The 12,242-nt window shown below is 45.1% G+C and overlaps 1 protein-coding gene across 25 annotated transcripts in view; it reads left to right on the forward strand.

Moving 5' to 3' along the window:
• The window catches only part of BCAS3 (BCAS3 microtubule associated cell migration factor), a 454,932-nt gene that overhangs the window by 26,093 nt on the left and 416,597 nt on the right, over positions 1–12,242 (forward strand). For all 25 annotated transcript variants that reach the window (XM_088657501.1, XM_088657504.1, XM_088657510.1 and 22 more), the window contains one exon: positions 4,155–4,227. In XM_088657501.1, the coding sequence (XP_088513627.1) occupies positions 4,155–4,227 (73 nt within the window). The remainder of the gene's footprint in view (positions 1–4,154; positions 4,228–12,242) is intronic.

Below are 12,242 nucleotides of genomic sequence, written 5' to 3' on the forward strand. Positions count from 1 at the left end.
CTTACATCCCTACCTGGGAGAAAAGTGGTATAGCAGCCTTGCTGACCTGGTGCCATCTGGCTGTTTTGGACTACAACACCCATCGACCCCAGCCAGCACAATTGGCGTTGTAGTCCAAAATAGCTGGAGGATGCCAGGTTGTATATTATCTTGCACGAGTGATTCAAATTAGCAAAGTCCCATGTTCACTCAGTTCCCACCTCCATGTTACTGTATGTGTAGACCAGGCAAGTCCCAAGCCAAACCAACTGTGTGAAAATGCCTTTTCACTACTCTTTGGCAAGGCTATGAGCGTTGGGTTGTCTTTTGTATGCATGCCTTTTTCTTTTTAATTGACAGTGGCTTAGTCTGACACAGCTTGTGAAATTCCCTCTGCTTAATGGAAACTTTCATTATGTTTATTCTTTGTTTCAGATAGGCTAGATGATGACAACCCCCCCCCTTTCCCATTTTCTTTCTTTTTATATAAAAAACGGAAATTCCTCTAAACAGGATTGAGGAGGAGATGGCGCCTCATTGGCAGGGGAGACAGATTTCATTACTTTAATTGTGTGGTTTATCGGGATCTTCAGCTTTTGCTTTTGTGTGTGGGGGTGTGTGGGGGGCGGGGGGTTGAGGGTTAAATTCTATGAAATGCAACAGTGTTATGACAGAATTAAAGGGATTTGAAATAAAGGAGTTTAAGAGAGAGGCCTTTGCAGCGGGATTTCGGTAGTTTTTGATTTGATGGATTTGGCGAGCTGTGGGCTTAAGAGAGAGAGAGAGAGAGAGAACCCTCCCCACCCCAGATTGTCTTTTGCCATTTTGTTAAACATGTTGCACAGGGCAGGTGTATTATGGCAAGTTGCACATATGAAGCAAATGCGTGCGTGCGTACACACACACACAAAAGAAGAAGAAGAAGAGTTTGGATTTGATATCCCGCTTTATCACTACCCGAAGGAGTCTCAAAGCGGCTAACATTCTCCTTTCCCTTCCTCCCCCACAACAAACACTCTGTGAGGTGAGTGGGGCTGAGAGACTTCAGAGAAGTGTGACTAGCCCAAGGTCACCCAGCAGCTGCATGTGGAGGAGCGGAGACGCGAACCCGGTTCCCCAGATTACGAGCCTACCGCTCTTAACCACTACACCACACTGGTAACACACTGCAAGCAAACCATGTAATCCACCCATAACTGAGAATAATTAAATCCCACCTACCTCCCACCGAAGAATGTAAGAAGGCATCGTTTTCTTTCGCCCTTGCAGCATTGTTTCATCTCTGCCACAGTTCATATTCTGCCCAGAATGACATTATTCACCTTTCTGTTTGCTGTGGCGTAATTAAGTAGGTTCTGTAATCCCTGCATAAGTGGGGGGGACGCCTGTAGTAATAAAAACCTACATTTGTTGAAATCTATTGTTGAAGCTGAATATGTGGTTTTGTTGAATTTTACTGTTTCTAAAATGTGAGAGTTCAGTCTCGCATGCCACCTAAAACGTGGGTTTTTTTGGGGGGGTCTGTTTTAAAATGGATTTAGTATTTGGTTGCTGGTGCTTTTTTATTCCTCAAAATTCAAATATTTATGCTCCATGATTCGGTTATATGTATTTATGAGAGTATTTATAAACAACACGTACACATATATAATGTAATCAGGATGGTAAACAAGAAAATAGTTAAAGCATCATAAATGTATGAACTAATAATATGCAAAACAAATCAGATTAATTTTCTAAAAACACTTGGTGAATTAGAAATGTTTTCAGAAGGCTTGATTCCCTCTTCCCCTCTTTGGTTTTACTCCCCCCTCCCCCCGGCTGCAACTTGGAGTTAACCATACATGGCTCCTGATGTCCACGGAGCATGCTCAATTCTTGGGTTGTTCTTTTGCAAATCTTGGGGTTTGCCGCCGAGGACAACGGCCAGTAGTTTAATTCTTTATTGACAAAAGCATGCATTTACAGCAGCTGCTAAGGTGCACAGAATATACACAAACATACACGCTTCTTGCGACTGTGTTGCTGCCATTAACTTTTCCAGGTTGGTGCCTGGGAGAGCAGTTGAAGCAACAATGGGGCCGCACACATCCTGGGCTTATGTAGCCTAGTCTGATGGAGTGTGCTTACACAACCTGAGACTTCTCCTATATGGAAATTGCCACTGTGCTTGCCTCTTCAAGGCCCTTTTAGTTCTAGGAGACAGTGGGGCACGGAAGTCAGGGTTTCGGCTGGCCTGCCCCTCGCCTGAACAGCCTCTCATTCCACTTCTGACATGTCCTGTTCCCCCTCCTCTGTCGCTGACTGCTCAGACTCTTCCCCTTCCTTCAGCCCTGGCTCCTGCCTCGTGGGTGTCACAGAACCCCATAAATATCTGGCTCCCTCTCCTGGGTCCGCCTCCACCTCCCTTGCTTCTGCCCTACGCTCTTCAGAGCTCTGCCAGTCCCAGATACCCAAGCATGCTTGTTTCAGAGGCCCTGAAATCTTACTGTTGAGCTTGCTATTGGAATAGGTCTAATTAGAAGTCTGTTGTAGCTCATGTTAACATTTCTTCCATATTCTGTTTTGTAAGATTGTTCTTTCTGGTATACAGAATATTTGAAGCAACTAGTCTGTTGCAAGTGACTTTTTAATTTTTTTTTTAAAGGGGGGCTTTAAATGTTTATCAACAGGTTGGTTGAAATAATGCAAATGTGACTTGCAGAAGGCTCTGTTGATGGTGAAACTGTCTGTGAGTCATTAAACGCTGAATAAACCAAGACATAATTAGGAAGGGGGAGTTCCATAGATGATTGGTAAACCTTTTATGCACTTAAATTTGTACCCATTCTCTTTAATCTTCTTGAGGACTGTTGAGTGAAAAATCTGTTTGCCTGTGTTAATGGTTTTTCTCTTTCAGATTATTTCAGATTAATGCATTTAGAAGTACACAGTTAAACTGTGAATTAAGCTTTGATGGAATGGCTTTTCAACAATACTTTCTGTTGATCAAATAACCTGGATTCTAATGAGAGGCAAAACCAACTGTTAAAGGACCCGCGGTTCACTTTTTAGAATAGGGTTGTTCCTTTTGTTGTTCCTCAGTTATTTAATTTCTGAATAGGGAACAGAACATTCTGCATTATAGCCAATTGAGTTTCTTGAAGTGGCCCATTGTTGGATCTTTGCAAATATTGCAAACTGTCTTTGCGGGTGCCTTCCTCCCTGCTTCATAGTCACGTTGCTCTTGCGTTGTGATGGACATTGAGTTCTTCCAAGCGACCAGTTTATACAGCATTTATCCTGATTTGTGTACAGGATGGTTAGACTATGAACCTTTCCAGACTGATTTTTTGGGGTTGGTGTGTTCCGCAGCACATCATTGGCACAATAATAGTACAGTACATTAATGGTGGCTCTGGACTGGGCAATCCCCAAGTAATTTCGCTTTATTAGTTGTTCGGTTACACTACCTCAGTGTTACTGTATTATTGGTGTCTAGAGAGGCATTATTGTGCTAAAGTGTAACAAAAAGAAGAACAGACAGCACCACCGCCCGGGACATTTGTGCTATGAAAAGTTACAGGTTTTCATCAGGAAGCTACAGGACATGCACTGATTGGAACGGGAGCAGTATGTCCATCCTGAAACTTTTGCATCTGCAAATTGTATTGAAAGCAGGATTGTACATAACTGCCCTGAAGCTATCAGGAGCACAAATCGTCAGGAACACACAATGATGAGGGCACCAGGAGGGCCCTTCCTTGAACGTTAGTTCAGATTTGTTTAGAAAATATGAAAACAAGCATTCTGCCTGCATCCGTCCTGATTTGCTTGTGGGGTGTTTTACACGTCTTCCCGCTAACCATTTGTTCATTCCACACTTTTTGAAGCATTTGCTTGTCGCTTTCCAAACCACAAAAAAATGTTTTAACTTGGGTGACAGGAACCATTTAATCCACTTTAACTGTGCAAACATAAAATTCCGGTATGCCCTTGAATCTCTCCCACAACAAAAGTGACCGTCTGGAGGTACCTACTGTTGTATATGCAGGTATTGTGACAGGCGAAGCCATAATTTGCAGAGGACAGGCCTCTATTTCAAGCGCTGGCATCCCCCCCCCCCCAGCCAAAATATTATTCTAATGAAGAAGTCATTTTGGATTTTTGTTTCGTTTTTGTTCTACTCTATTCAGGTCCTCAGAAGAGCGATAACTTTGCTGAGAAGAGGCCTCTCCTTGCTGTGTGTAAAAGCATTGGATCTTCTGGGTAAGTTGGCTGGTTCCAGATGGGTAGTTGTGTTAGCGCTGGTTGCAACAAAACAACAGAGCTGTGTGACACTTTAAAGACCCAATGCATTTGCTGTGCTATAACCTTTTGTGGGCCAGAGCCCTTCCTCAATCTCCTGTTAATTTCCTAGTTGATTCTTGGATATTAATTTTCTTGATGATTCATCAATAGTAACACCTCCAAAGGATAGCAGGTGTCTCCACCCCAATATTCCTTGCTCCCTCAGCTTTCAGACACAGCAGGTTGCATCTAACCAACTACTGGTATGTTGTTCTCATACTTAGACCCATTGAAATTAATGGACCTAAGTTTATCCGAGAGGACTAACGTTAGATACAGGCCAGTATATTTGTATTTAATGGTTTCAATCTAGATTAATTTGGGGTTTATTCATGCTTCCTCCTGTCCCTGCTGCTTTCCCCCAGGGAAATCTGCTCTTTAGTGCTCAATTGGCACAAACAGCAATTGAGTTTTCTGTGGATTGCTCTGTGTTTTGAGGTAAAGAGCAGTTTTCCCCTGGGAAAGGAGCAGGGCAAGGGGACCTGTGTCTAGAAAGTGTGGGTCAAGCAGAAAGCCTCTCGGACTTCGCTTTCAAGGCATAGGACAAGGAGAAGTGTTGGTGAGTCCACAGGTGAACTTGTTCCAACTGAAATCAATGGCTTTAAGTCATGACTAATTTATCTGGATCCAATCCAAAGTGTATAGCAAATCCTTGCTATGTTGTTTCTAAGACTATAAAACAAAGAGCAGTTTAATAGCCAATTGTAGCAATGGGTGGATTTCCCCCCTCCTTTCTTTTAACAAACAAAAAAGGAGAGAAAAAACTGGATTCTGTGCCCAGTACCACATTCTGCACTTTTCCTACTATTCTGTGGAATTGCAGCATGCACACAGCTTAACCAATGAAACACGGAGTTGCACATCTTCCAAATCTCTCATTCCACTCCCACCAGTCTTGCTCTTAAGATATGCTTGGTGGATGGCGCCTATTGTGTTTTAGCTGCTTTGGGGTGCAGGGAGAGAGGCTGTTAACTGATCGTCCTTTAGGATATGTTTACAACTCACAACGCTGTTTACACTGGAGATTATACGCTTGTCAGGATGTTTATAATCCCACAAGCAGCCTTTTTGGTCGAAAGGTCTGCATGTACTTAGGGGGCCACGAATGCCGCTTTGCGGTTGTCTGCAGGGACTTCTCTCCATAACTTACATCCAGTCCCATCCTCCAAGGTAACCCAAGAAGCGTTTGGAAGTCAGCCCAGGGGCAAATGGGGATGTCAAGACCATAGTTGAGCCTGCCTATTTTGTGCTTAGTGGGAGCAAGGCAGGGGAAGATTATGCGTCAAGGGTAGTTGAGCTGCAGTCATTCCTAATTATGTGCTCCGCCTTTATTATTTGGTTTCTTCTTCTTCTTCTTCTTCTTCTTCTTCTTCTTCTTCTTCTTCTTCTTCTTCTTCTTCTTCTTCTTCTTCTTCTTCTGCAATGGGGTAGAGCAAGGAGCTAGGTTGCATCTGACCGTAAAGTCCTCTTTACAGCCTCCTCTAGCTTTGGTAAGCATTGCATAATTATGTATTGCCCACATCCTTTCAAGCCCTTCTTGGAGCCACATCACGAGGACTAGAAATGTGGGGTGTTTTTTTTTTAAAAAAAAAATTGAGCGAATGCTGAAATTCTAGCCCATCGGCTGGGTTTTGTGGGCCTTGTTGCAACCTTTTCTCATGGGGGAGGTGCTCCAACCCATTGATCATTTTGGTTGCCCTTTTCTGCTTAGAGAATAGGAGAGTTAAGATGGAGCGTGATAGACGTGTGTAGAATTATGCATGACATGGAGAAAACGGACAGGGAGACATTTTCCTCCCACTCCTATAATGCTAGAACTTGGGGACATAAAATGAAGTTGGATATTTGAAAATTCAGGACAGATAAAAGGAAATGCTTTTTTCACACACCACATAGTTATACTGTGGAATTTGCTCTCACAAGAGGTAATGATGGCCACCAACTTGGAAGGCCTAAAAAGGAGGGAAACTAATGGAGCATAAGGCTATCCATGGCTTCTAGCCATGCTGGCTGTGTTGCACCTCCACTGTTGGAGGCAGCATAGCTCTGAATACTAGTTGCTGGGAGTCACAAGTGGGAGGAGCACTGGTGCACTCAGTTCCTGCTTGCAGGCTTCCCATTGGGAGAATCTAGTTGACCACTGTGAGAACAGAATGCTGGACCTAATAGGACATTGGTGTGATCCAGCAGGCTCTTCTTAACATTCTTTTCCTGTCAACTGAACAGCTAAGCAACACCTGCTATCAAAATCTGGGGCATGTTCGGTTTGCATGGTGCTCTGGCTAGGGTTGTTGGCCATTATCTGCATGAGGATAGAGTTGAACCCTGTGGCTGTATGCTCCAGGCAGAGATGGCTCTCCGGACGTTGTTGGATTCTAACTCCCATCAGCACCAGTCTGCATGGCAACGCTCAGGACAATGGGAGTTGTAGTCCGGCAACTTGTGGAGAGTCACAGGTTCCCCATCCCTGCTGCAGGTGAAGAGTTGTTGCTGTGGGTGTCTGTCCAGCTGTCTCTCAGGAAAGCTTGCAGATCATCTCACTGAACTGCCCCAGCTAATATTCTGAAGGTCAGAGATCTGAAAGCTCCACTGATTTGGAGGGAGGAAAGCAAAAGAGGGCAGCACATAGCATTTCTTCCACCTTTTGCTCAAGGGCCTCTGCTTCAGCCTGCAGAACTGACCTAGTGTAACCGAGTTGCATGAGAGGAGGATTGCAAATGGTGCTTCACTTCCTGCCCTTGAACCAGCAGTGGTTAGTTTTGTGCTGACCTGAGATTACTGAGTCAGTACGTGTGTTACATTTCTGAAGCAAGAAAACAAAGGTCCTCCAGTCCCTTCTGTTCCTCGTAAAATGCCTTCACACAGAGCTGTTGCATGAGGCCCCCTTTGGTAACCTGCAGATTAAGTATTCCTTGCCATTTTGTACGTGTTTCAAGTGAGCTGTTGTGTCCTTGCAATTTATATGCTGCATGTTCCCTTTTCCGCCCACCCCCAATATTAAATTACCATTCTCTCTCAATCCAAAGAAGCCCTTGCATGTGGAAAAAGAGGTTCCGTTATTCCTTTTCGGGCCGGCCCTAGAGTTAGGCAGTGCTTCAGGCAGCAGAACCCGAGGGGTCGGGAGTGAACAGAGCTGTGTGGGCTGCACAATCTGCCTTGCTAGACCATGCTGGGCCATATTCCATCACCAGGACTGAAGTAAGGTTCATGTGCCGCCAATTGGGTGGACTTTTGCATGTGGAATATTAGTAAGGGCAAATTGAGTATGGCATGAGCTTTTTGTAGGGATGTGGGTGGCGCTGTGGTCTAAACCATTGAGCTAGGGGTTGCCAATCTGAATCCCTGGGACGGGGTGAGCTCCCGTTGCTCGGTCCCAGCTCCTGCCAACCTAGCAGTTCGAAAGCACGTCAAACTGCAAGTAGATAAATAGGTACCGCTACAGCGGGAAGGTAAATGGCGTTTCCGTGCGCTGCTCTGGTTTCGCCATAAGCGGCTTAGTCATGCTGGCCACATGACCTGGAAAAAACTGTCTGCGGACAAACGTCGGCTCCCTCGGCCAGTAAAGCGAGATGAGCGCCACAACCCCAGAGTCATTCGTGACTGGACTTAACCGTCAGGGGTCCTTTACCTTTTTAGAAAGCTTTTTGTGGATCAGAGCCCACTTCCATTTTTTTTAGTACTGAACAAATAAAATAGTAAGTAGCAACGTTGATCCTTGGATATTAGTAAGTGCCTCAGCCAGCATTTCATGGCATTTTTTTAATGGAGTTCCTTTCCTTTTTGTCCTTGTAAATCCAGGCTCCAAGCTGTGAGTTGCGTGGGTGTAAGGCAAGGAGCCAGGCTGTATTAAAGGTGACTCATAGTCAACTCTCAGGCCTATACATGGTTGTCTTTTTCGTGTGTGTGCTACATTTACAGGGGCGGAAGCGGCATATACTGCAAGACATGCGACCGTGGCAGGCTTCTCTCGATTGGCGGCGGGGGCGGGGGGGGAGTTTCTGGTTTAAACGATGAGAATTCTGCACACATTCCGATCTACTGCACGAGAAGGGCTTATTTACAAACATGTTAATATACTGTTTAACTGTCTCTCACAGTTCCTGGAACAGCTGCTTTCTGTTCCATTACGTGCCTTTTGGTGGGACTGTTGAGGAGGGCAAGCTCCTCTTAAGGATGATTGGGCACTTAGTGAAGTGCCAATGCGAGGCACGGGGGCCGCACTCCCTCAGGAGCCACCTTCTGGGGGCCGCACATCCATGGTGGCAGGAGCCAGTGGTGAAAAGAGAACAGGCAGAGCTTTGTTACCATAGACTATAATGGCGTTGCTCGTATACCAAAGCACATCATGTCCAGCATCCTCTTCTCACAGTAGCCAACCTGATGCCTACGGAAAGCCTGCCCATAGGATCTCTGCACAACAGCCCTTCTCCCCATTTCTGCTCGTGAAATCCATCGGCATTTCAGTGCACTTTTCCCCTTAATATTAACTCGTTTGTATGTGTATACACATTTTTGCCAAGCAGGCCCATCCTAAATTAATGCAGTTTTGTGTTATTTTAACTAACATATGCATTTGTATGGACATTACACTTTATAGACATTTTTCCATATATTACGTGGCTGGAGGACCACATTGCAAAATTCAGAAAAGTGCTTACTTCAAAGGATGTCTGTGTTTCAGTTCTCATATTGTTTTGTAAAGTGCAGATACTGCACACTGAATCATATTTCTCCCCAGTTCCTAGCTTTCCGCAGCTTGTCCCTTGTGCAACAAGGTCAGCCTAATCAAGGCATTGCCTTCATTTAGGTGTTGGGTTTTTCCCTATAGGTCAATGCAGCTTTATATATGACATGTTTAGTATGTGCTCTCCACCCCTATGTGACTGGAGTTCAACCTAGGACAGGGATGGGACACCTCAGTTCCTTGGGCCCAGTGTGGCTCTCCAGGCACCTCTGTCAGGACATTGGGACTCTCCTGAGGCCACACCCTTCACCAGCCCTGCTTTGAACCCTCCTTGAGTGTTTTTGCCTGGCTTGAATGTGTCCTTGAACTCTGATTATGCTTCTTGGTTCCCTGGATGGAGAACAGAGAAAGAAGAAGAGAATAAGAGTTTGGATTTGATATCCCGCTCTATCACTACCCGAAGGAGTCTCAAAGCGGCTAACAATCTCCTTTCCCCTCCTCCCCCACAACAGACACCCTGTGAGGTGGGTGGGCCTGAGAGACTTCAGAGAAGTGTGACTAGCCCAAGGTCACCCAGCAGCTGCATGTGGAGGAGCGGAGACGCGAACCCGGTTCCCCAGATTACGAGTCTACCGCTCTTAACCACTACACCACACTGGCATGTGTGTGCCGATGCATGAATGTGCAGAAAACTAGCCTATGTGCAGAAAGGTGTAATTTGCATTTGTTACTCTGTCTGCTTTTGCCTCTGGCCCCGCTCACAACTGGCATGTGGCCCCTGGAAGGTTTTCTAGGAAGGAATCTGGCCCTTGGGCTGAAGAACTTTCCCCACCCCTGTCAAGGATATTGCATGTTCCCAGGGTTCTTGAGCAGCTTGTTGGCATCCCCTTTTCAGAGATTGCAAAGGTTCCTACTGCCTACCCCCTCCAGTGGGCTCAAGGGCCAGTTCCAGCACTCCACGGAGTCATAAAAGCACTCTGGCTTGACAGTTTTTCCACACAGACCCCTCCACCTCTGAAAAGGGTCTAATGGAGCTTGCTCTGTCCCCCTGCATCATGTGCTCCTGCTGGCATCGCCCCCTCCTATTCCAACCACCGAAAAGGATGCAGCCTTGATGCACAAATGGGAAACAGATTGTGTCTCCTGGCAGACTTTGTGATGCTGGATTCATTGCTGCTTCAGCTAACTTTGGGGCCTTAGATTACAAGATTGGCAAATTGAAGGAAAACCCTCCTCCCCCCCAACCCCAACCCTAAATGAAGGAACATATGCAGAAACTCTGCTTTTTAGTACAAGCTTGGAGAAGCAGCATTGAGAAGAGGAGGCAAGGGGGGGCAGACCATGAAGAAAACTCATTGAACGGCTTGAAAATATGTTGAGCAATGGAATATAAGAGATTTAAAATACATAAAATCAAACTTGAGTGATTTGCAACATGCCCCCCCAAAAAACCTGAAACTAATTGCTTGCTCAGAAATTCAGGAAGTATTTAGTGATGTTATGTGCAGTAGCAATTGGGATGTTTAAGGAGCAGGAAACGTAGCCGAGCCTTCCTCATGGTGGTGTTTGCTTGTCTGCATAGAGATATATTTTGGAATCTTGCTGTAAAAGAAATGTTAATGCTGGGAATCCCTGATAATCCTCAGCAAGGCCCCTACGGGCCTGAATAATATGTCATCCACACTGTTTCAGTTAAGAGGTGCTTTTATTCAGGCTTCTAAAACTATGGGGTTATAGCAAACATTAGTCATTCTCAGAAGGGAATGCCTGTGACTAACACAGGCCCAATGATTTCAGTGGGTCTACATTTAGTAGAACTTAGTTGGATTATACCCATAATTATTTTTAGGCCCTGGAGTCAGCAGACATTACCTTTTGAAACTGTTGGGGTTCCAGCACCTTGGAGAGGCCATCCATGAAACATGCGCCTTGAAACGTGTCCTTTTTAACTGTCCAATCAGCACTGGGAAACTGAGTCTAGGAGCTGCCATTTTATTTTCCCATGATGACACTCAGGGGCATTCTGGGAAATTTGAAGCATCACCTCCCTCCACCCAGCCCATTCAGCTTTTCACCACTATCAGATAAGCCTGTCAGGGTCATGGGCATAGAAGGAGGGAGAGTTGGGAGAGTTGGAATTGGGCTTGATGGGAACATTGCTGTTGGGAGAGTTGGAATTGGGCTTGATGGGAACAGATTGAGAGAGAAGAGGCGGCAACAGGCTGTTCATTGCAGCTCTCTTACTGCATGATGAGTCTGGAAAAACCTTAATTTGGATGAGAGAGATAAAAGGTGATGGATGTATGCATTGATGTGCTACTCAGGGTAGGCCTATTGAAATCGATGGGCCTAAATTAGCGAAGTCCAATAATTTCAGTGGATCTTCTCTGAGTATGCCTAACATTTGATATAATTGTCTTTAGCTGTTTTCAGTGTTTTACGGTTGTTTGGTGTGCTTGTTACCCTAGGCCAGGCATAGGGAAACTCGGCCCTCCAGATGTTTTGGGACTACAACTCCCATCATCCCTGACCACTGGTCGTGTTAGCTAGGGATGATGGGAGTTGTAGTCCCAAAACATGTGGAGGGCCGAGTTTGCCTACGCCTTTGAGAGGAAGGCAGGATTTAAATTTCAACAACAACAACAACATAACCCATTAAACCCATTAAAGCCACTGCCACTGGTATCACCACCATCACCACCTGTATTTATATCTCACCTTTTCCCAGACTCAAGGCAGCTTTCACAAATTAAAACAAGGCAGATAAAATACCAAAAGCTAAAAACACATAACAGAAAATAGTTAAAAAGTAATTGAACTATATCAAAATAATATATGCCAGAGAACTCATCCAAATGGGTATATTTTGCCTCCACCTCCCTAAAACAATGCCTGTCTTCATTTGAGCTTTTCTTACAGGCTGATCTTATGCACACTCACATACACACTTGCAGCAAAAGAACAGGGTGGACTAGATTGACCAATGACCTGACTGGGTGTAGGGCAGTTTCTTGTGTTCCAGCATGTACAGCAGAGATGGGGGAATATGTGCTGCTAACCCGCACAGATGCTAATGAACTACAGCTCCCAGCATCTAGTATGGCCAGCAGATTGCAGATTCTGGGAACTGCAGTCCAACATCTGGAGGGCCACAGGGTCCCCATCCAAGGAGTCTGGAAAGAAGATAGTGTTACTGCAGTTAAACATATGGAGGTATAAATTTTTGTTTGAAGTGAGCTTTTGTGAAAAT

The sequence above is a fragment of the Zootoca vivipara genome, chromosome 14 (genome assembly GCF_965207765.1).
Source record: "Zootoca vivipara chromosome 14, rZooViv2.hap1.1, whole genome shotgun sequence".
NCBI classification, from domain to species: Eukaryota; Metazoa; Chordata; class Lepidosauria; order Squamata; family Lacertidae; genus Zootoca; species Zootoca vivipara.